The sequence below is a fragment of the Hirundo rustica genome, chromosome 7 (assembly GCF_015227805.2).
Source record: "Hirundo rustica isolate bHirRus1 chromosome 7, bHirRus1.pri.v3, whole genome shotgun sequence".
NCBI lineage: Eukaryota > Metazoa > Chordata > Aves > Passeriformes > Hirundinidae > Hirundo > Hirundo rustica.
This window is the reverse complement of record NC_053456.1, coordinates 10,554,065-10,578,159: the sequence shown is the minus strand read 5'-3', so window position 1 is coordinate 10,578,159 and position 24,095 is coordinate 10,554,065. Positions and strand designations below refer to the sequence as shown.

Genomic DNA, 24,095 nt, shown 5'->3' with positions numbered 1-24,095 from the left:
GATTGTGAACAGGGAATGGCCCCAGCACGTGCTACTGCACGTGCCCAAGATGGCAGGTTCTCTCATTTTCCTACCAGGTGATGCAAGTGTGTTTCAGCATTAGGAAATGGAGTTATCTTGAGATGTGCAGGAATTAGGCTTTGAGTGCCAGTACTGGGTTCCTGTGGAAAGGCTGGATGTTTCTTTCACTTTTCTTGAGTCAGGCACAGGAAATTACTGTTCAGTTCACATCTGCTCTTAACCCTGTTGAGATCAAATTTGACACTGTTGTAAAAATGAAAAAAGAAAATTGTTAAAGCAAAGCCCTGTGTCTGTGTTAGAAGGCTCTGCTCCCAGAAGTGCTGCTTTCAATGCTGCTCAGTTAAAACTCCACTTCTTGTCCTTGCAGGAAGTCTGTGTGCTTACCAAAGGATCCAAATCATTCAACTAAAATGAATTTCCCCACTTGTTTAGCCCACAGTGACTGAGAAGGGGCAGGACCTTTTGGTTCTTGACACCTTACCCACACCTTCATATGCCACCGGTTTAATTCTTTCCATTGCAGCCCATCTGAAAAATCCTTTGTAAGGAAGCTGCACACTTCCTGTCCTCATGTACTGTGCTCGGTACATTTCCTTTCCTTGCACTTTCGAATCTAGAAGATAGTGTTAACACTTAAAATAAACGTGTGAGAGTGGGTGTGAAGAGGGAATGGGGAGAACAAGTTTTCCGTCTGTCAAAATGAAGACATCAACCTCTGCTTTTATTTTTTTTGGCATGTGTGCTTTAAATAGAATGACTGGGTTGGGTGACTTCCAAGTGTTTGCTGCATTTGGCAATCCTTCTAAGTTGTAACAGATGAAGTTCTGCTGTTCCATATGATGTGCTCCTTCCCCCTTTTTCAGTGACTCCTTGAAACTCCTTGGGAATTCAGTGTAGCGTTCACATCTGTTCCGTGGATGGATGTCCAAGGCTAACAAAATGCCTACTGGACTTGGAGGCAGCCTTGCCAAAAGCCATATGGTTGTGTTTTACTTTTGTGAGCACAGTGCAGTAAAGAAAGGAGGTTGGGCCAAGAGAGAAGTGAAGGGAGGAGGGATGGAGCTTCAGATGGGTAAATGAAGGTAACTTCTCATGATTTGGTATTTTTGTGTGGAACAATATGCTTGTTACTTGTGTTCTCATTTTATTGTGGAATGTCGCTCACGAAGAGTTCTTACCTGCTAAAACTTCACCAGGGGCTTTGAGAGAGGCCTTACTGTCCTGAAATATCTTTTATTGAGAGTTTAAAAGATGTTCTTTGGTGAAATTTAAATTTCAAGATCACAAGCAAAAAAGGGAACCTGAAAGTTTTAAGTTTTTAGGAGAATTTATGTTTTAGTGTAACAGTTGGAAGTGCTTTCCAGAAGATCTGTAGCATGTAGTTAAGAACAAGTGTTCCTGTTTTAGAGGTGCCTGATTTTTATCCATTTTTTGTTTCTGAAATTCTTTTTAGATGTTGTCACCAGTTCTGATTTATCTGTGTAGAGCAGTGTTAACAAGTCAGCCAAGGCAGTCCCCCCACAGTACAGGAAATTATCCAAGATTTTTTAAGAGGCAGGCTCGACCTGCAGGCTCTTCAGTGTCAGGCAGACAGGCCAGACAAGTGGTATGAGAGAAAATGGGTCACCAACGTGGGCTGATGGAGATGGGAGCAGCCTGAAGTCATATCCTTCTCCTCCTCTTTCTTCTCTTCCTCCTCCTCCTCCTTTTCTTTCTTGACCATTTTCTTCCAGGCACATGCTCAACGACTCAAGGTTAATAGTTTGCAAGCTGTAGAACACTGCACTGTCTCCCACTGAAACACAGCTGCCATCGTGCTGCATAAAGAGTTTGAAACCATTAAGATGGATTTACACAAGTGCCTCAGTTTCCCAGGAAACATCCCCTTGACTTTCTGGTATTCTTAGCCACTGCACAGACTCTCAGTGTATTTACACAGGTGTGTCACTGCAGTGCTTTCAGAATCCTAGTCTGAAGAAAGAAATGCTCTAAAATTCAAAGCAGTGCATGTAAGCAATGAAATCACATTTTGGAATTGTGAAGCTGGAAGGGGTATTCAGCCTTTCCTTTGTGGAAAGGGGTGTGCAGTGTTTATGCACAGTGTTTATGTTATTTTTCTTGTCAGCTGAGAGTAGCTTAGGAGGGTGGCTGCAAGTATCCTAAGAGGGCATTTGTTCAGTCCTGATTTTAAAGTAACACAGACACTTGTTCATCATGTAAAATGCTGGCAAACAACACTTGCATAAGCTGTAATTGGTGCTTGTGAGCAACTCATTTGGGATTTTTCTGTTTCTATCCATAAATAACACCAAGATGAACTCCTTTACAAGCACCACACAGGCTTGACTGAAGTGTGTCCATTCCTTTTTTAATGTGCAGCAAAAAAATAGTGTCCTGAATTTTTGCTTGGGATCAGCCTCTGTGCTGGGTTTGAAAAAAAGTAATTTATTACACATATGCAGGTACTTCCTTTTTTGAAGCCTTACTTAGTATAGTAATGATGATTTGAGAGTAGTTTAAATTATTCATAGACAATAATTTGTAGGCATTGCTTCTGAATTAAGAGCACTCACATCTGAACCTTGAATCAAGAGAACAGTTCTAATTTCTAATTTCCCTTCTGTGACTTTTTCTGACATATTTGAGTAACATCAGTGTGTATTTAAGCAAGGGATCAGCTGGCCTTTTGCTCAATGCTGCAATGGTACAGAGAAGTATCAGCTCATCTCCCCTACAAAGCTCTGGGGTTCCTGTGTGCTGTGTCTGTAAAGCTCTCAGGGGTTGCCCAGTTGTGGTGAACAGCAGGAAGGTGTCCAGGAATGCCAGCATCAGTCATCCTAACCTGGGACTGGACATCTGCTCTCCATCCATGGGTGATGTCTGGCCTATTGGAGTTGCTTCTCTTCCCCTCCCTTATGTTCCCAATGGCTTGGCTTTAACACAGGCCATTTCCAAATATTTTAAATGCTTCCAGCAATTTCCTTTCCATCTTCCAGCCTCCTTCTGTTCCCAGCTGTGCTGTCTTTATTCTCATGCCCAAATGTAGCTGGCGTCTGTGGCAGCAGCAGCAATACCTGGCAATAGCAGGAGGCACAGAGCAGGGCAGTGGTCTGTCTGTGGCTGGTGCTCTTGAAGTGCCCTTAGGGGACTGGGGATGGAGAAGAGCCCCCTACACCATGGCCCCTATTATGGGATGTCGTGTAACTGCAAATATACACCTAAACTCCTTAAATTCACAGGGATTTTAAACATGTGCTTACTTTCGTGTAGCTGACAAATGGTCTACACATGCTGTGTCCTGCCCATTCCAGAGCTGGAGAGCTCCTGTCTAGAGCGATTTTTAATTCAGATTTTCTGCTGATTCACCTTGTGTCTTGAGTTTGTCCCAGTATCTTTCCTACAACTAAAGTTTATGATGTCTTTTTCTTCCTGTGTCAAACAGGGTGTCCTCACTGTAAAAATGCCATTCCACATTTCACAACTGCTGCTGAAGTCTTTAAAGAAGATCGCAAGGTAACTTGCTGTTAATTATTTCTGTGATATTTAAGAATGTTTTCCAAAATTTGTACCTTATAGGCTTTCCTTATTGATAAGGTAATAGGTTTATAGATAAAATTGCTGTTACACTAAAAGAAATATATCTGCATCATAGGGATTGTGTCTTTTATGGTCAACTTGAGTTACACTTCCAACCTGTTCTATTTTCCCTAATTTGCTGTCCTTTATGTTTAAGTCTTTGTGTAAGAGTTACTTTGTAAGAAGAGAAATACAGTTTTTTCTCACTGAGGGATTACATAAAGATGATTCATATCATCTCCATTCCCCTTCAACTTTTGTCAGCTGTTGGGGTGCATGTAGAGAAACCACAAGTTGTGTGATAGTCCTGAAGACCTCAATCATATAACTAGCTAATCCTTGCTTGCATAGCACAAAATAGAATATATTTCTGTAAGCTGGCTGTCTTGAGCCTAGGATGCTCTTCTAGGACCCTTATGCTTCAGCCTTGAAAATGCATCTGATGGCTGAATCACACTGGGTAATTTCCTTGCATCAGCTGAACCATTTTTTAACTGAGCACACGCAGATCTAGGATTTAAAAAAAACAACCGCTTGAGCACCTGTATTTAACCAGATATCTAGCTAGGAACCTGTTTGATATCTTTCAGTGAACCATATTTAATTCTGATCTATGAATTTGTTCCACCTTCACAATTGCTTTATGTTTAGGTGTGGCAAGAAAAAGATTTGGCAATTTAATATGGGAATTGCTCTCTACACCTTCCTCAGGAGGGGAAACAGAGAGGGAGATGCTGAGCTCTTCTCCCTGCAATCCAGTGACAGGACATGTGGGAATAATTCAAAGCTGTGCCAGGGGAGGTTCTGACTATACAGCAGGAGACACTTCTTTACCAGGAGGGTGATCAGTCCCTGGAACAAACTTCCTTAGAGAGGTGGTTGATGTCCTGAGCCTGTCAGTGTTTAAGGGACAACATCTTAACAACAGACTTTAACTTTTGGTCAGCTCTGAATTGGTCAGGCAGCTGGACTAGATAATCCTTGTAGGTCCCATCCAGTTGAAATAGTTTATCCTATTCTGTGCTCTAAATGAAGAGGTTATTTTGTAACAGATGTAGTCCATAACAGAAGAATTTTTGTAATTTTTTGTTTCCTTTTCCTCTCAGCTGTTCTGTAACTCACAGAAAATGTATCAGATTGACAAGAAACAAATAATTCTTGTATCACTGTCTGCCTAAATTAGGAGTCCATCACTTCTGCCCTCTGGCATACAGAAGATTCATAGGCATGCAGCTTTTGGTTCTCCTACTGCTGTAAATTAGTTTGCTCGGATGCCTTTTGGTTACTTCTTTGTTTCCAAGATCTCTGAGAAAGTATCCTTGTTTTCCCACTTTCCTGGTAGTTCCCAGTGAAGCTCTCTTTCCTGAACTCATTAAAATTTCAGTCAGAGGATGTGAAACAAATGTACCAAACAATGTGAAACTTGCTTATTAGAGGCCCAGGATGTATTAACAAGCAATCTGAATCATGGCACAGTTAGCTGGGCAGGGTGGTGGTGGGAAATGCAGGCCTGGGAAGCTTTTCCTTCAGACTGCAGCTTATGAAAGGACTCCAAGAGCAGAGCAGTGACTGACAGTTGCAACTCTTGACTTCAGTTTAAGGCTGAAGTGGGGAGATATAAAATGTAATGAGTTGGAACACGAGAGCCAATAGGGAATATTAAGGCTGGTACAGTTTTAAAGAGGTGTGTGCAGTTAGGAAGAATGATGTTATTCCACCCCAATGACTTATGAAAGTGCCAGGGACTGATTATGTTGGGAGCCCCTATTTAATTGTGTACAGCTATAACCTGCCAAGGTGCTTCCTGCTGCCAGTTGTGCCATTGTGGAAAAGAAAACAAACCTGGTTTAGACTTTAGAAGGGCATATTGCTGTTCCCACAAGTCATATTCCCATGTTTCAAACTGGACTGAGCCTTCAAACTAATTTGTAGTTCTGTAGGGTTTCAAACTTGGGAAAAATCAGTGCTTAAGAGAAAGGAAGTATTTCTTCTTTCAAGATTACTAATTTTCATTTTAAATAGTAGATTCTTTTCACTACTTCATTTCCATAGTAGTGTCTTTTTTTTTTCCCCTGGAGAAAGGTTTTTCACTTAACAAAGTATTTTGGCATTTAAACTGTATCTTCTTCTTAAAAGAAGGGTCTTTTAATTAAACATTTAATACTGCAGAAGCCAAAGAACAATCAAAACCATTCCAGCCTTGAACTGGTTATAAATGGTATCCTAAAAGGTATCCTTTGGGAGACTTTGAGTCTTTACATTGGAATTTTGAAGATGAGCAGAGCTTGAGGCTGTTAAATACATGTCTCTGGCTCTGCAGATTGCCTGCAAGGGGGTGGTTTTGGCACAGAAGCCCCCCTCCCCCGGGGCTCTGTGTAATGCTCTGCACTTTTTCATCATCCGCACGGCTGGAGTTGGAGTTTAAAAACGCACTGCTCGGAACGTTGGCCCCAAATGTCAGCTCTCATTGGCCACATCACTGCTGGTGGTTTTAGCCAGAATCCCCAGCCTGCTCGCTGGCCTGGGGCACTCCCGTGGCTGCTGCAAAACACGGCTCAGGCTGAGACCCAGACTCCAGTCTTTCCATCTTCCTGGAGAAATCCAGTGCCAGTAGGACCAGACCAGTGGAGAGGCTACTCCAGCGGCAGTGAGTGTATTGTTTCAGTTATTTAAAAGGAAAAAAAAAACCATCTGGAGCATTCTTAGCTTGGGCTGCTGTGGCCATAGCACACAGCTGCCAGGGGAAAGCCTTTGGCCAGTGCCCCATAGCTCAAGTTCTGGCAGTGACCAGTGAACGTCAGAAAATGCAAATGTGGGTGTTGTCACTCAGCTGAACAGATTGAAGAGCAGGAAGGCATGTTCAGTAACTGCTCCACAGTCTCTTGAAAACTAAATCTTTAAAAAATCTGCCTTCTGCCTTTTGGCTGATCCTAAAGCTCAGCTTGAAGGAACTGATTTGGGATGTTCCAGCTTGGATTTGCTGAAGGAAAGCTCTTGACTCTTCAAGGCCTCTCAGTACCAAATCTCTGGCACTCCTGCAAAGGAGCTGCTCTTTGACCAATCTTCCCATTTTCACAGGAGGCTCTTCCTGTACAATTGCATTGACCCAAATCAGAGCACCACAGCTGGGTTCTAGTGAGTTCCCACGGAAACAGCTGTGGCAGCAATTGCTGCAGAGGCTGCAGCAAATGGGGTGAGCTGGGGTGTTTGTGGGTCAGTCAGCAGTGAAACTGGTGGGTCCCCAGTGTGTATTCTGAATCACTGTTTAAAATTATTATACCAACCAAATGACTGTACAGGGTTATTCAAATGAGTTAATATTTTAGTTTGGCAAGGAATTTGATCCCTGTTTGCTTAAAAAGCATGTGCTGAATTTCTTTTTAATTAGCCTCATTAAATATGGTGATGTTAGCACTGTACTAATGGATGTCCCCTTTGCAAATAGGCCTGCTTTGAGAACAGCTGATGAACTGCACCCCCTGTAATGATGCCATGCCACATCTGGGCAGCTAATAATGAATCTCCCATTTGCAAGGCCTTTCAGAGAACAGTAGCTGAATTGCAGCAAGCTTTAGCAGACCAGTCTCTAACTGATGTTAGGATCCAAAACAGGTGATATAAATAGAAAACTATAGAGTAATCATAGGAAAGAATGCACATCTGTCTTATTTATAGGTGCTTTTAAGACAGTTGGCAACAACAGACTTTTTTACTAGTAATCAGGTAATTGTCATCTGGAATTGATTATACTTTTAAAATGTTGTTTGGAAGCATTTATTTCCATGCTGCAATTTTGCTTTTACTTTTTTTAAGCTTATCAAATATCATTCCTCTCTCAAATCAATATTCAGTTAGCTATTCACTTCCATTTTCATAACAAAAGTCAATATTAGCTCTAGCAGAGATTTATTTTCTTGAATCAATAAACCAGTGTGTGGCAGTACATATTTTAACAGGAGAGCAGCTAGGATTGCAGGGGGTTATTTTTACTGTGTCATCACATGGTGACTGGGAGGCAAACTGTTAAAAAGAATGCTTTAAGAACAGAAAGAAGGAGTTACCTGGAAGGTCAAGGGATCCCACTTTCAATTTTCTACACATCTCTTTGAACTGTTGAATGTAATTGTGTTTCTTACCTGTAAGATCCCTCTAGAGCAAAAAGTTGTTTCATAATTCTGTTGGAAGGGAACTGTGATTTCTGATTTATGATTAGATTATGCTGCCAGTACTTCTTCCTTCTAACACTTAGTAACAAAATAATGCATCGCCCTTTGTTACAGCTGGGTCACCTGGACATCAGCGGTCACATTTTCAGCATAGCTCTACTTCTACTGAAGTACCTAAAAGAAAAGTTCTGTTTTTTTGCAACAGCTCAGCTTCTGTGATCAACCCTCTTCATCTGAAAAATATGCCATACCCTATTTCCTGAGAGCTCTTCAGAGTTGCTCATACACTGCTCACAGTCTGTTGCCATGCTGAGTTAAGTTTGCAACTCTGTAGTTAAGCTCCCAGTTTTTTGGTAGAACCATGAAATGCTGGGGGATTCCTTTTTCAAGTAAAGGTATTTTCCTGTCCTAGATGTTTCTAGACTCATATTAACCTATACTGACTATGGAGACAGTATAGTGGGTTATTGTGGGTTATTGTTGCTGTTGTTATCATTTTTGTGCATAATCGTACATACTCACCTGATATTAGAGTCCATACCAGTTGTGAGGAACTACTTGTAAAATTAAGAAAGTTGTATGTACTCCAAGAAACTTCCTTTGGGGTCCACAGTCTCTGATTGATTATCATTTCATTTGATAACATTTCTATTCCGCTACAGCTACTGAGCAGGCTGGCGGTGATGGACCTGAACAGCATTGGCTCTGGAGAAAGGACTTGTATATAATGATGTATTGTCAATATCTAAGGCAGCAGAGCTTTGGGTTATAGAGAATCCATAATCCCATGGAGTTTTGTGTATGTTGCAGATCTAGCACTTACAGCTTTTTCTCCCTGAAATGTTTTTTCAGTGGATTTTCCCCTCTGGTTAGAGGAAAGCTCAAGAAATTAAATTTTAGCCTTAACAATCAAAATCTCCATAAAATCAATCTTGCCTTCTGAAAGCTGTTACACTGGATTTTTCTATAATGGACATCTATACACACACAAACACACACACACACGTAAATGTTAGACCAGTGTTAGCAGAGTTTCTTTCTCTCACAGATTTTTAGAGTGTTTTTCCCTCTTGATGAGAGGGAATTTGTGAGAGGTGGTGCCAAGTGTCTTGGCCTCCGGACACCTGTTACAGATGTCTTGTAGTTCCTTGTTGAATAAACTTAGTGGGTTTGCAGGTCAAAGCTTATAGGTCTTTCTCACTTGTGCTCTCCAGGGCACTTCTGTGTAACTTGTTGCTGGTAGTTGAAGATGAAGACCAGTTCTGAGAGGAAAATTTTCCACAGTGTCTTTAACCACATTTTGAGAGAGGTTTTTTGGGTTGTTATTTCTCCTGACTCAGTTTCCTTTAGTGAAGCAGAAAAGCTGATTGTTGCTAAGAGGGTTGAGAATGAAGGGAAGCTTTCCCTACGGTGTATCACTGCTCACTTGAGCCAGGATTCTGCATGTTTTTACACACAGCCTTTCAGCAGAGCCATGCAGGAATTCATTTTGGTAGGACACACCTGTATCAGCAGTGGAGCTCCATATTCACAGTCCATGAAAACACAAACAGAAAGAAGCAAAGGGCATCCGTGCTATTTGCTGAAATTCTGGATGTCTCAGAGTTCAGCTGTCTGGAGTTGATGGAATGGAGATGAGAACTGGTCCTCAGTCCAGAAGTGTGTTTTGCTGCAAGTGTTTTCCAGCATCACTTTTCTCTTCTCTCAGTGCACTATATTTGATCTTCCGCTGTGAGACAGGCAAGTCAATTAGGACTGTGATGCTATGATAATGAGTGTACAGAGATGGTAGCAACCTCTATATTTAGGCTGCCTTAACATTTCCACTCTAAAGTAATCACTCAAGCTCTCCTAAGTACTCTTACTCAGCCACTGTTGGCAGCAGACATTGAAATGCAGCCTCAGATGCAGTCTTGGGAATTAGATGTTCCTCTATGAAATTTTGCTCACGTCTGTATGAGTTACAAGGCTTTTGAAAATCACCCTTCCTCTTCTCTCACTGGCTGTAAAAATAACCAAACGTGTGTGTTCTGAAGGTCTGGGCTCAAAATGGTGTTTGCAGTGGTGGGGTTGTGTGGGAGCTTGCATTAGGAGCATTGCAGAGAGGACAGACAGTGGACACATCCCCCAGATGCTGTTCCAGATGTGCCGTTGGAGCTGTTGGATTAGACACAGGATGGGCTCACGTGGCTGCCGTGGACAGACTTAGACTGGGATCTTTGTGTGCACAGCCAATGCACAGATGGGCCAGCTTAGGCTTCCATGTGCGGAGAGGAGAGCTGTGCCTCAAGGATGCTACTGAGCATTTCTGTCAGAACCCACCTCTTTAACATCCATCAGTCATCTGTTCTGGGCTAACTGGTGAAGATGTTCTGAACAAGGTTAACAGTGGCTTAGAGCAATGCATCCCTGCACTGCACCCTCTCCTCGCTGCGGGCTGTTCTCACAAAAGCCTTTTGTAAATAAAATTGGACTCTTTTCTTCAGCCAGTATCAGTGTAGATATTTCCAGAGGTACGGATAAAAGAGAGTTTCTTCTCCTTGTCCCCTCTTCCTTCCAGTGTACTAAAAAGTAATTTGCTTAATCTCCAAGACACCAAGAACAGATGGGTCATCAGTCACAACAGTTTCATGTCTCAAACCAGCTACTAAGATGTGGATGAGCACATGCTGCATACCTTCCCTTTTTTCTGGCTGTCATCTCTCCCTATGTGATATTTAGAACAGTGAGAAAAAATATTATTTTATTTATTCTTCTAGTTTATAGGAAATCAGGACTTCTAGTATTCCTTCTACCTTCATGCTGTGTCATGAAATAAATCTTTTTCTCCATTCTAAGCTTTTCTTTAAACAGAAGTAGCCAACAGAACTCTAAATTTTGGCTGGCTGCTAAAGTCAGGAAGGCAGAAATACTTAGATGAAACTCCTTTGCAGTTTATTATTCCTAACTTTTCATTTAAATTGGCCCTGAATGTGTAGGAGTCATTGTGTTTACAAAAAGAAAAAAAAATGGGATCATGCATGTTTTTAACAGCTCTCAAGAGTCCTGGTTCTGTAATAGCCTTATTAATGTTTAAAATCAGAAAGCAGATATTTAAGGTAGGAACACTGTTCACTTTATCTAGTACTTTCCACTTGAAGACAGACCAAACGAGATCATACTGAGTATTGTCATGTCAGGCTTTCAAAGCCAAAACAAAACAAGCAAATTAACTGAAGTTGGCTTTGCCAATCTATTTAATTACTGCTAGGATAATGAGATCAGGTTTTCTCATTTTGACAGTGTCACCATGAAACAGGAGCTCTTTGTGGAATATTAAGTGATCTTTTAATTATGGAAGAACAGTTCAACCGCAACCTTAAAGTCATGCAAGCGAAAGGTATTTTGATCAGCTGTTTGAAGGAGGCTTGTGGAATGGAAACTTCAAATTAAGATGTGTCTGCTCTGAAATTAGCACTTGATAAATTGTAACCCACAAAAAAGTTGCAAAAAGTCATTTCTCTACTTGGTTTGGTTTCTTTACCTGGGTTGTACTTTAACATGCTTGCCCTTCAGCAGGGCCTGGCTCGGGCTGTGAAGGCAGAGCCTGCATTCAGAGCCCCAGCTGCTGCTCACAGGAACAGTCAGGGTGAAATCACAGCACAGGCCTCAGTTGCTTTGAGTAGAAGCCTATGAATTACATTTTGTTTCAGCATCAGAACTGTTAAGGGCAGCCCCTCCTCAATGCTTCACAGTCAGGACTTGAATGTTCGGAGCTGCTGCCCTGGGGCTGTGAGGCTGCTCCTCGCCCTGCCTGTGTGGAGGCAGCCACGGACTGAGCGTGTTGCTCCACTGTCAATAGGCTGAAAGTGTGCCAGGCTCTTTCCTACTCAGGGTTTGTCGGTGTGACAGTAGCATCTAGAGGTTTCAAAAGGAATTAAAGCCCACTTTGCTAATGGCTGCATATAAAGTACAGTCCTGGAAGAAGACAGGAAAGGAAATACAAATCCAGGCTGAGATTGGAAGCAAGCCACCTTCTTCTCTATGTGCAGTGCTTGGTAGACGATGCTCTGGCCTCTCCCCCATCCCCATTTGACCTTGGAAGGACTACATGGGGTTTAGAAAAGCTATTGGGAGGAGAAATCGTTAATCTATGAATAGGCTGTGTAAGTGACCAGCCATGTTTGGAAACTTTTCCAAGCATTGAAAGTGTTGGGTTAAGTGGTTCGTTACTGTCACCAAAGCCACTGTCACTGTTCATCACTTAAAACCAAAGTGGAGGAGAAATATTGCAACATGACAGAGCTGTGACCACTGTGCCTGGATTTGGTTTTATTAATCCAGCCTCTGCATTTCCTGTTTGGAGTCTGACGCAGAGCTCAGTGGGAAGGCTGCAAAGGTGATTTTCTGCTCTGTGAGCTGAATCTGCCATGCAGCTCAGCTGCACAGGCCAGGTGATGACCATCCTCTGCTCTTCCTCCACAGCTGAGCTCTTACAGAAACCATTGCATGTTTGGCACAAGACCTGGGTCTCTCTCAGTGCTAGTGCTAAGCTGCAGCAGCATCACCATGGAATGGGCTCTTGCTCTGTCTTCTCCTGCCTCACTGTGGTCTCTTGTGTTTCAGATCGCCTACGCTGCAGTGGACTGTGCCAAAGGACAGAATCATGACCTGTGTAAGCAGGAGGGGGTCGATGGTTACCCCACCTTCAACTATTACAACTACGGGAAATTTGTGGAAAAATATACTGGAGATCGAGGGGTAAGTGAAAGCAAGAGTCATCACCTGGGACAGGGAGGAAAGTCTCCTCTGCCTGTCCTGCCTGGCAAATGAAAACCGTGGAGTGAATTTTTACCGAGCCTCTGCTGCTGTCTTACACGCATGAATCATAGTGTGCCCCACCCCTGTACATCTCTGCATTAGGAACATTCTTGGTCTATTTTTAGGAACATGAGAAGAGGAAAAAGGATTAGATTTGGTAATACTCTTTGTATATTTTATTCTTTAAGCTGAAGTCTGTGAGTGAATTTGGAATGAGTGAAAGGGAAGGGTTTATTGCATGTGCTGCTGGCAGAAATGCCAGAAAATACAGGACTTAACTCCTGTCAGTTCTGGATCGCATGGACACTACAAGCATGTTACAGGTCCACCAGGCTGCCAAATGGTGACAGACCATTGGTTTTATAGCCAGGACAAAGCTGTCCTTTGGAGACTAGAGGAAAGTAAATATCTCATTTGCCCTGAATCAGATTCACTCCTGGCACTCAGGATGGGAAGAAAAATCGTGCCATCTACCCCTGGGCTGAAGTTTCATTCTTTTGTCCTGCTGTGGCCAGCTAATTATATGCTATGAGTGCAAGAAATGGGGGCAGAAATGGCATCATGCCTTCAGGAGTTGTAAAGTGCCTGAAAATAAGGAAGCAATTCAATTATTTGTGGGCTGCCTTTGTCAGCCTCCTAGAGGGAGGTTACTCCTCAGCAGCCATTGATTGCCTGGGGTCTGCAAGAAAAACTTGGGGTCTTTGAGCCATGCAGTGATTTTGAAAACAGATTCTTGCCTGAAAGTTATTGCTGCTCTTAGAACACAGAAAATTATATAGAAGCATGCATTAAAAAGCCTGGTTGTGAGGTTCTCTGTTAGTCAGGATCTTGGGGAAGTCTTCATGGAGCTTCGCCTTCCAGTTTTCTTCAGCATACTTGGACTCCAGTAATTACCATTTCATGGTGCTGATCCAGCCGTTGTTATGGATACCGTGTTAAGTTCCAATTCTGGATCTTTTCTTAAAAGTAAAGATAGGTGCAGCAGCCAACAATTGAAGTAGGATCTCAGCAGCAGTTTTTGCATCTCTAACCCGTTCTTAGAGAAACGATATATGAAAGGAAGCACCCGTGGTAACTGATAAAAAGAATTAGTGCCCTGAGGCCACAGGAGTTAGGAGATATTTATCCACACGCTGGAAAGTGGATTAACAAATTCCCTACATGCAGCCAACCCTTTCTTGGGTAAAAATTACCCAGCAGGAACATCCCAGTCTCTCTGCTGAGGGCTACTCTCTTCCCCTTCCACCTCTCTGGGGACCCACGGTCTTCTGCTTGTGCAGCACTGAACTGGGGTTTGTTATCTCTTACCATGGTAATGCTGGAGGCAGTTCTTAGCACAGTGCCTGCCGTGGGGCTGTTGATTGCCAGATGTCTCCAGGTGACAAAAGGCTGAAGCTTGTCACTTCATTTATTTTCAGTGGAAGAATAGTGAATAGTTTTAGAAAAGGTTTTTGTGGTTCTTCCCTCTAAAAGCTTGCCAGCCTTATGGTTTGGTTTGTGATTATTTTGTATAGTTGTTCCTCACCATTGCTTTAAGTCTTTAACTTCTGTTAGTTGCTCTCTACCTTTGGTATTTTCCATTCTCTTCATCGCTAGTTTTGAATGGTGTGTTCTGTGATTGTTTAAATGTAAAAATGGTCAGATTGGGTGGGAACAGTGTCACTTGCCCAGAAAACTTCAGTGTTGTACAAGTAGACAGTGTATTCCAACAGAGGTGTTCACACCTCCACCCATCTGAGCCTTCTGAAATGCCTGAGAGCTGTGTTCACAGCTTTCCTTGGAAAAGGAAACTGCTGGCATTCAGCAGCCTTAAATCATAAGTTGTTGAAATACAGTGGTTGGCATCTAGACAAACAGGTTTGAAACTTCTGATAATAATTTTAATAGTACCCTGAAAAAGAATTCCATCATTGGGATATTTGGAGGAGGGAAATCGTGATCAAAACTGTTAGAGCAGGTGAATGTGTGTATGTGGTGAATGTGTGTACAGTCAACAATCAGTAACTGCTTTTAAAATGACACAAACAGCATACAAAGGCAGCTTGAAAATGTCTTTTGAGTGTTTTCAACAAAAAGGCATCAATGGCACTTCTAGTGACAGATTCTACCTTGTCCTGTGAGGGACTTTTTCTCTGTGTCCCTTTCTCTTAAAGTTTGACATGTGGGATATGCATGGTTGTTTTCCCCTTGCAGTGGAGCAGCACTGACCAGAGCATTACATGATGAGGCAATGCAGAAGCAGTAACTGCTCCCTCGTTTCTATTCTGCCCTGGGGTACAGAAAGCAAACAACTGCTCCTTAGTTTATATTCTGCTGGGATACAGAAGCTCAAAATGTTCTTGATGCATTGTTTTGCTTTGTTGGTAAAAATATGACCCATATTTTTCTTCCTTCAAAACCAGGAGTCTGGATTCACCACTTTCATGCGAACCCTGAGAGAAAAAGATCATGAAAGAGTAGGAAAGAAGAAGGATGAATTGTAGTTTCTGCCTCAGAAGAAGCTTTCTGCTGCACTGTGAATGGTTCCAGGTCTTTTGTTGATGCACCTGAGACTTCACATATTCTCAAGACAAGAGACTTTTTTTTATAAACAGCCATGGCCATTTTGTACAATTTTGAAATAAAGTAAAACCACTTGATTTTTAAAAGGAAAATAAATTAGAATGTTGCCATAATGTTTTAAAGAAAACTTAGCATTTTCTCTCATGTTGGGAGACTATGCCCACTGACACTCCTATGCAATATTTTTGTAGTCTGTAGTGTGTCTGTAGGTGATATTGTTTGTTAGGGTGAAATTTTTGTTCTGGTATTGCAGTACATGTAAAAAACAAAGGGGTGGGGACACGGTTTGGTTTGGGTTTGTTATGTTTTGTTTAAATCAGTGCAGGAAAATGGGATTTATAAGACACAGATTTATTCAAATGAAGTTTTACATTCTTGTGAAATTGTTACTTGTTCTTGACTGAGATCTGGGGGGAAAAATTTTAAGGTGCTCAGGGATAAATAAGGTATCTGAGTTAATGAAGACATTAACATTGACCAGTCCAGATCTGTTAATTTCATTTAAACCTCTCTGGTCTTTAAATCAGAACTGTTTACATACCTTTATAAAATGTATTGAGTGAATTAAGCCACGCATTAAAAATCAGCCAAGCGTGGGTGCAATCAGACTGAATCCTCCTTCTTTGGCATCAATACTGTCAATGTACCTGTAAGTTGTGGAAGGAATGACTGTCTTATAGGGGTACATGATTCCTCTTCTAAGGTACACAGTTTCTCTTCAAGCTGTGATTGGGTCATATCAAATATGTGTTGTAAAGTGTTATGTTCAACTGTTTTGAGAAATGCGTAATACTGAATGCACAATACTTCTGGTAATGCAGTAATTGTGTGTATTACCTGTTTACATCCCAGAAGTTTATCTGCATTTGTAGGAGGGATTTTTCCTTTTTGCTCCTTAAGGAGTTGCACAAACAATCTCTCCCTGACAGTCTTCGCTGTAAAAAACCTGTATCAGCAGCAGCTGAAATGTGTTACACTTTTGATGCTTAAACAAAAAAAAAAAAGTTGATCTGGAGGTACTTCTGTCTTCACAGGAGGGGAGAGTGAGGGGCAGGAAGTTGTGATTCACTTTGAACTAAAAATAAACTTTAAAAAGGACAAGTATTTTTATCATTAATCAGCCTTGTTCAGCTTCTTCCCCACTGGGGAATGACCACAGCTGGTGGTGGCTTAGGAAGAGCTGGTGCAGGTGGGACGAGTTCCCAGCGCCCGTGGCTGGGACATCCCAGCCTTGGGAGTGCTGGGCAGCCCTGCAGGTGTGTGGTGGTGTGAGGGTCAAACTCTCTCTGCCCTGGCACTCCAGGGGGCTCAAAACTGCTCACAGCAGAGAACTGTGACCTGGGAACGTTCCTCTTGCTCCTCAGTCTGCCCGTCTTGTTTTCTTCTCGTTGGGATGTGCAGGCTGTGCTGAGGAACTGCTCAGGAGGTGAATGACATCTTACGTCTGGGTGCTTTTTCCTTCTCTCTCTTGCCTAATTAATGGCACTGTATGCTTGGCACCGTTAAGCTGCTGAAGCCATTAGTGAGTATTGTGGAATACCAGTGGCCTGATTGGCCTTGTATGGTAGCCAGCTTGTTAACCACAACATCAATTGGAATGGCCACGGGCTGTGCCAAGTATCTTCTCTTATTAGGCACCTGATGAGCCTCTTCACCCAAAAAAATCAGCTGCCTGAGAGTACATAATATCATCCTGTAAAAGTAGCTTAATTTATGAAGACTCTTACTCTGTTTGTTCCCTTTCAATTAGCACAGTTACTTAATGTTGTGCTTAGCACTTTTGCAGAAGATTGTGATAATTCTTTATTTCAAGCTATCCCCTCGTAAGTAGCAGGCACTCCACCCTGCATTTAGGAAACAATACACATTGATGCCATTTGATCTCAAACAGGAATTCCTCTGCTTTTAGCAAACTATCAAATATGATCAGTCCAGAACTTGCTGCGTCTCATTTGATCTCAGAGTTAAAGCAGCTGGCACTAACGAAATACAGCCTCCAGAAAATGTTGAGCATTTCTCTGCATAGGCTGTGCCTATGTTTGTGCTAATTGGTGAGAAATGTGGACTTCTTCAAAAATAAGAAAGAAAAAATGATAGCTTGCCAATGGTGACTTCACTAGTCAGGATCATTCTGAATTACAGGCTTTAGTAAATGTTTAGGATAAGACAATTGCACACTGTGCTTCAGACCAGTAATTCCTTACAGTTGGTTACACCATAATAAAATTAGGAATTCTCATTTTTCCCTTCAGTCTTTTGTCAGTTACTTCTTGGACTTGAACATTCATTTTTTTCTTGGCTAAAGAAAAAATGTGTTGTGCATGTGTTAGTGCACAAATATAAAATATTTGAGAATAATTTACCTTCTGTTACAGGGTCATGATTCATCTGGTTTATGGTCTGAATGGTTTTTGAAAAATACAGTTTTGAACACCATAAATGATTACATCAAATGGCTGACAAAAGCCTTAGTTACTGTGAACTAGACTGTACCAGGAGCTCAGAGCTTTGCTTTCAAGCCTTTTTAATTAGTAGGCCAGGTCTGGATATCAGTCACACTGTTTTAGTTCTGTTGCCTCCAGTAAAGCAAAAGTTCTTGTTTATATTTGCTGGTGAAGTCAGTTTATGTTTATATTCACATCAGTCACGCTGAAATTGAAGTATGTTGTTATTTTCTACAAACTCGAATGAAAAAAATATGTGTAAGAGCTCTTATTTTCTGTGTTTAAATGGTTGGTCATTTCACACATGCAGACTTCCCAGCCTGTCACAGTAGATGCGTAGCCCAGGCGTTCATAATCACACAGGAATTTCTGCCGTGGTTAAAAGTGAGTAATCTGGGCTTTCAAGTCGTGAATCATTTATCAGCAAGAAACTTAATTGCTGATAACAAATGGGTTGCAGTGAATCAGAGATTCTGCTCTTGCAATTACGAGTTTGGTCTTTCAGTCTTTTTAAGGTGTGATTCAAAGGTCTTGGACATCAGCTACATAGTTAACCCTAAGCTGATTAAATCTTGTCGAGGAAGGGTAAAACATGTACACAGCAGAGAAGGCTGAGCAAGGATTGTGCATCACTTTGTTCCCCAGTGTTGGCTTAAACAGGATATAAATAGCCCACAGGGCTGTGTTAGCCCTGCTGTGTGGCTGGACCAAGACATGAAGGGCAGCAGGGCCAAGCATTTTGTGCCTACTGGAAGCTGGAGAGGAAATGGTTTTCCCGTCTAATGAAAGAGCCTGAGATGCTGGACTTGTTTCATCCACCAAAAGGACGGAAAAGGAGGGAAAAGTTCCCAGGAGAGTGGATGCTCTGGGATGTGGCAAGCACAAGGTAGGAGTCCCAAGATAAGCATAAGCTTCTATCCCAGCCCCTGTAACCCCAGAGGATGATTTGCTCTGTTGTAATCCATCTATCTCTGACCCAGTAACTATGTCCTTACTTGTCCAAAACAGAGCAACTCCTCCAAGAGACTGGAAGAGACTTCCTTTCCAATCTGAGTCACAAAAAGCAGCCTAGCAAATCTCCATTTCCTCTTTCCTCCCCCTGTAAATTTGCATTTTGGATCTGACAGTCATGTTGACCCCCAAGCCCCTCCTAAATAGTTGCAGTTGGGTGAAAAAGCCTTGGGAATTTTTCTAAACTCCCACTCAGACCAAATCTTGCTAACCTAAAATCCTTTTGATAGGCATCTGCAGAGATAGATTGATGTTACTGGTGAAAAAAGATTAGAGGTAAGGTCTGTGTTCTTGCAGCATTTAATTTGGGAGTAAAAAAGCAGATAAAACTCCCATCATGAGTAAGTTCTAAGAGAATGCTTCAGAGAGTTTTGTTTCAGATGGAATTGCTTTATGGGTGATTTTGATTTTAGAGGTGAACTGCTTTCCAAAAGAAAAGTCAAGACCTGGCGACAGCCTACAAATGTTTTGTCTGTTTGCCTTTTAAAAAATAAAAATCAGAATCACTCCATATTCTTGATAGTGCTATATTGCGAGAAAAAAATGTTGCCTGCATGGATTTCCTAGAATAACACTGAACCCCTGCCAGCTGCGTTTTACAAACTATGAAACAAGCTATTTGCTCTAAATGACACTCAGGGGAGTGGGGACTGCTGCCCATGTGCACCTCGTTTTAATTTAATAGCTTACTTTAATGTGATTGGGTCTGTAATGGAACATTGGGATTGCAGGAGTAAATTCTGAAAACTCAGAGGTGGGGGGAAAAATCAGCTTTTATCAGCAGGTGTTGAGCACTGTAGCCAAACGCTGGCATTTCCTTTGCCTTTGGCAGCCCAGCATCCCTGAGCATTCCATGGCTCTGCAGGAACCACAGGAGTGCAGCCCTTTGGCTAATCTGGTTGTGTACATTACTGCTCTGTGCTGGAACTGACTGGAAAGCAGAATTTTTCCCATTAGTTTCTTTCACCGGTCATAAGAAGATGCTATGTTTTCTCTGCACATCCTGCTTTTATTTACCGAGTGAGGAAGGGAGATACCTGGGTGTCTACAAAGGAAATGAAGCCAAATGCCATTTTTTCTGCTGGCAGCCTGGATTCCTGGGGACTGTCCATTGCTGCTGAAATACTCCCTGCAAAGCACTATTGACTGGGATGGCTTTTGCAAGGTTTTGGAAGGTACTGTGTGATGCAATATTGCAAAAAATCTCAGTATCCAAGGCAGCAATTTCCAATCTCTGGTTTCTGAGGAGTTAAGCTGAAGTGTAAACTCTATTCATCAGCACAGTGTAGTTGGTTTTGAGATAGAAAAAAACCCATGGTCTGTTAGCCCAAAATTCACAGCTCTAATGCAGGCCCATAGGATGTCTGGGTGTTTCCACACAGCTGCCCCGGTCCTTGGTTGGTAAGATTCCTGCCCCTGGAAGTCATGTCCTCCTGCCCAGGGCACTCAGCACTGCTGCAGGGAGACAGCACTCCTTAAGGAACAGTTATTCTGTGTTTGCATAGAAAGCATAATAGTGCTAATTATTCTCATTAGCTTTGAGCCACTAATAAATTATCTTTGCTATTGCTCTTCCATCACTCAGTAATGAGAACCATTTAGGCAGATTTTGCAGATACTGCTTGCTCCCTCTCTACAGCATGATTCCCTGCAAGCATTCATCACAGGAAAAGAGCTACGTGAACAAAATCTTTTCAAATTAGTCTCTGGTGCCCCAGTTAAGTGGGTGTCTACATCGCAGGCATGCAGAAGAGCCTTCTTCATTAATATGTGCAATTCTGCACGAGCTGATTAGCTCTTGCAGCTCATTTGATAGCAAATGTGTAAATCCGTCACACTCTAAATGCCAAATATGTGCACAGCTAAATTATGGAGAAGTAAGAAACTGCAAGAGTTGGGAGTCTTTATTTGGAAAAAGAGGTCCTTATCCCATGCATTAAATTGGAGCTCTGGGTTTATCTAGAGCATTTGTCACTCCTCTGCTTTGTCATTTTACTGCCGGCAAAATGAATAATTCTTCATGTCGTGTTGCTGGTCCTTTCAGGGTGTGTGGGTGTTTAATTTGGTGCCCAACATTTGTAACAGACATCTAGTACCCAGCCTGAGTTCCCATAAGATAATAGTCACAGCATAATGCCATCCTCCTTGTGCGGGACAGGAAACCAAACAAATCAGTTACAACTATTTATTATTAATAATGCAGTTACCATCACTTCTGTTGTTCTTTTTTGTTTGTAAAAATCTCATGAAGAAAAGGAGGGGGGTGAAATTAGTTTCTTTTTAACATTCATGTTTTTTTAGCCAGGGCCATGCTGCACGGTGTAATTAATGTCGTGGTGCATCTGCCAGCACAAGGGAAGCACTAAAGCTACTTCTACTAAAGAGTGTCACGTGTCAGCATGGAGGGTTTGGTCTGCTGCTGCAATACAAGTGCCTTGGCCAGTTATTCTGGGACCAAAGACGGAAAGTAGCCTTAAGAGCTCCTAATTTATGCATGTTTTTCCGTCTCCATGCCAAGTAGCTGCAGAGCCAGCCCAGCCTCAGGGCCTGGACACCAGCTCAGGGCAGCCAAGCACCCTCTGTTTTATTTTCTCTCAGCACACAGAGATATCACAGGGAAATCGTGAACCCAGCCTGACCTCCAACATATTTTGGCATTACCTTCTGGGCATACAGGCTGGGGGAAGAAAGCTTCTCACTTCCCAAAAGTTCTGGCGTGGGAAGCTGTCTTTCTCCAAGCTCCAGAGAACATTTCCTAGGAAAATGTGCAGCACGGTAACGATCTCCAATCCTGTAGCCTCCAGGCTGATGGTGAGGGGATGCTTATTACTGTATCCCACCCCAGAAGCATGGAACAGGATAAGCACATCCAACATTTCCTACTGCATCCCCAAATATACCGAGACCTCTCCAAGGGTGTAGGGATTGCTCACCAAGAAGACAGCTCTGTGTTGGTCTCACCTGCAGTGGGGGCAATATGGATGAGAGGCTCTTTCTTTTTCCTTTTCACAGAGGGACAAGCATCCTTTAAGGCAGGTCTTCCCTGAACCAGTGGGAGGTGAATGGAGCTGCAGAAATGCGGAGATGCTGCACAGTGCTGCCTGGTTCCAGGCAATTCCCTTCAAACTCTGGGGTCCATCGTGCCTTCCACCTGCAGTACACCACAAAAGCACTGTCACTGCTTACCTTAAACTTAACTCTCTGCCAAAGCTTTCCTTAGGCAAAAGAGCAGCACAAGAGGAGGGACTGCAGAAATCAAAGGAACAGAATTCACTGTGGAATAAAGTCATGTCTCTCTGGCAAGGTACTGTAGTGTGAGGTGCATTAGGTATGTTTTGGATGGATGTATAATCTTAATTGTTGTGTATTGTTTGTGTTGTAGTCCCAAGATCCAGGTCCTCATTATTCTAGATGCTGTACAAATATATAAGAGTCTGTCATGCGTGGAAAGTCTTTTATTATGTAAATAGGCAGGTTGGGAAAAAAAGAAATAGTGTTATCTCTGTTTTACAGATGAGGCAATGAGACGAAAAAAAAAGAAAACATAAAAGCATTTTGCCCAAGGACACACGAAGTCTGTGGGTCAGCAGTGGACTTGAAATTCAAGTCCTGATTTTGTTTCTTACTACTCTTCTTTCAATTTGTGTACTGCCCACAACATAATTAAAATTAAGAAGAAAACAACACTCTGTACAATTTATCTCTATCTGAAACAATCATCCAGCACCTCTCAGCCAAATCCTGCCCAACTCTTCTCTGTTTCTTCAAAGCCTGCATTTCTGCCATGCCCAAAGCCTGTGAACACCATACAAGTCACTGTACATGTTGTCCTCTGATTTTCTCCAACATGTATCAGTTAAACTATAAAGCTGTTCAGGAAAAGACCCCGTTGCATGTGCGGCTGTGTCTGAGTTGGACCAGCCTGCCAAATTTGTATTCCAATCCTTTTAAATAGTGATACTAACACTATTCAGAATAAAAAAGGATGCATATACATTTCTGCTGGGAATATAGAGTCAACCAACCTATAACTGTTGCTCAACACTAGCAGCTAGTCAGAACTGTATATTGATGTAAATAACTAATCTATACCAAAGACAAATAAAACATGGATTTTTTTTTTGTGCACTGAAAAAGCACAATATATTTTGTTTTGTATACAGCAATATTTTATGTCAGGCTTTTGGAAAGAATGTGGGAGGAGAGAATAGTAAAAGTCATGACAGTCACTGGAAAAGCAGAATAAAATGGAATGGGTATTTACCAAGGCTAGAAAATATCAAACTAATTCGATAGGCTTCTTTGATAGAGTAATTAATTAGCTAGACAAAGAAAGGAAATCTGGCTGTCTGGACTTGAATAAAATAGCCGATGAGGAGCCGTGTATAAATTTCTATCTCCTGCATGGAGAAGTCAGATCTATAGAGGAGCTGCAAAGCATACATGGTGTTGGAAGATGAGAAGCTGAACTGTATTGAAAGGGAATTATTCAGAGCTCCTAGACCGTAAGTCTTAAGACTGATTGTTATTATTTTCATCAGTGACCTATTGGAAAACAGAGGTATCTGGTCATAAAAATACATTGAAGTCACCAAGTTAGGAGGTATCACCAGTGTAGAGAAAGTTCAGAATATCACACAGCAAGAGCTGAATGTCCTCAAAGAGTGAGGCCACAGAGGTAGTAAGGGAGGTAGCAGCAGACAAAATTCTGCAGGAAATAGCACTGAAAGATTTCATGTTTCAGTGCAGCATGGGCGTGGAAAAGGCAACTGAAACTCTAAAATGCAGGACACATTTCTAGCAAAGCAAGGGAAGTATGAACATCCTTGAATAAGAACCTAATAAGATTCTGTTTGGAATAAAATACATTATTCTGATTGTGTTAAAGAAAGCTGGATTCTTAATGAAATGGGTACAGCAAAGGGCTGCTAAGAGGAGACTGGAGAGCCTTTCATGGAAGGACAGCAAGCATAAGGGGCTCATTTAGCTCAGCAGCTGAAGAGTGAGGTGTGGTTTGACTGCTTTCTGTAAATACATCAGGTAGGGGGAATATCAAGGGTAGGCCATCTGTGTGTATGAGCAAGTGCGTATAAATTGGCCATGAATAATTTAGACTACCAATTAGGTGTTCTTTTTCCACCAGCAGGGTATAAAAATTATAGGGATGAAGCCATATGTAGTTTTTCGTGAAGCTCACAAAATGTATTAAATGGACCATGTGATCCAGTTGCCTACAGTACCTGGGGACTGGATTTGATAATCCAGACAGTAGTGCCCATCCTGTGTCTTAGTGGGTTTCTATTAGAGTGAGCCACCACCTCCATCTTAGAAACCTCTATCCTTCTGAATTGAATTTCAAATAGAACAACCTAACTGTGGACTACAAAGCCATATGTGTCTTCTTTGTTACTCAATAAATTTGATGTGGTGATTATCATAAACAAAGACAAATTTCATTTGGGACTAAGAATACTTTTAATATAAATTATGGTGTTTATGGCACAACTGTACTGAC

The 24,095-nt window shown here is 41.9% G+C and overlaps 2 protein-coding genes across 2 annotated transcripts in view; both read left to right on the top strand.

The window, feature by feature from the left end:
- The window catches only part of PDIA5 (protein disulfide isomerase family A member 5), a 97,358-nt gene extending 81,116 nt beyond the window's left edge, over positions 1–16,242 (top strand). Inside the window, exons 15-17 of the mRNA XM_040070147.2 lie at positions 3,464–3,534; positions 12,369–12,503; positions 14,966–16,242. Coding sequence (XP_039926081.1) covers positions 3,464–3,534; positions 12,369–12,503; positions 14,966–15,046 — 287 coding nt within the window. The 3' untranslated portion in view covers positions 15,047–16,242. The remainder of the gene's footprint in view (positions 1–3,463; positions 3,535–12,368; positions 12,504–14,965) is intronic.
- Positions 16,243–18,438: 2,196 nt separating this feature from the next.
- Positions 18,439–24,095, top strand: part of SEC22A (SEC22 homolog A, vesicle trafficking protein) — a 30,415-nt gene continuing 24,758 nt past the window's right edge. Inside the window, exon 1 of the mRNA XM_040068875.2 lies at positions 18,439–18,455. The gene's annotated coding sequence lies outside the window, so the exon portion shown is untranslated. The remainder of the gene's footprint in view (positions 18,456–24,095) is intronic.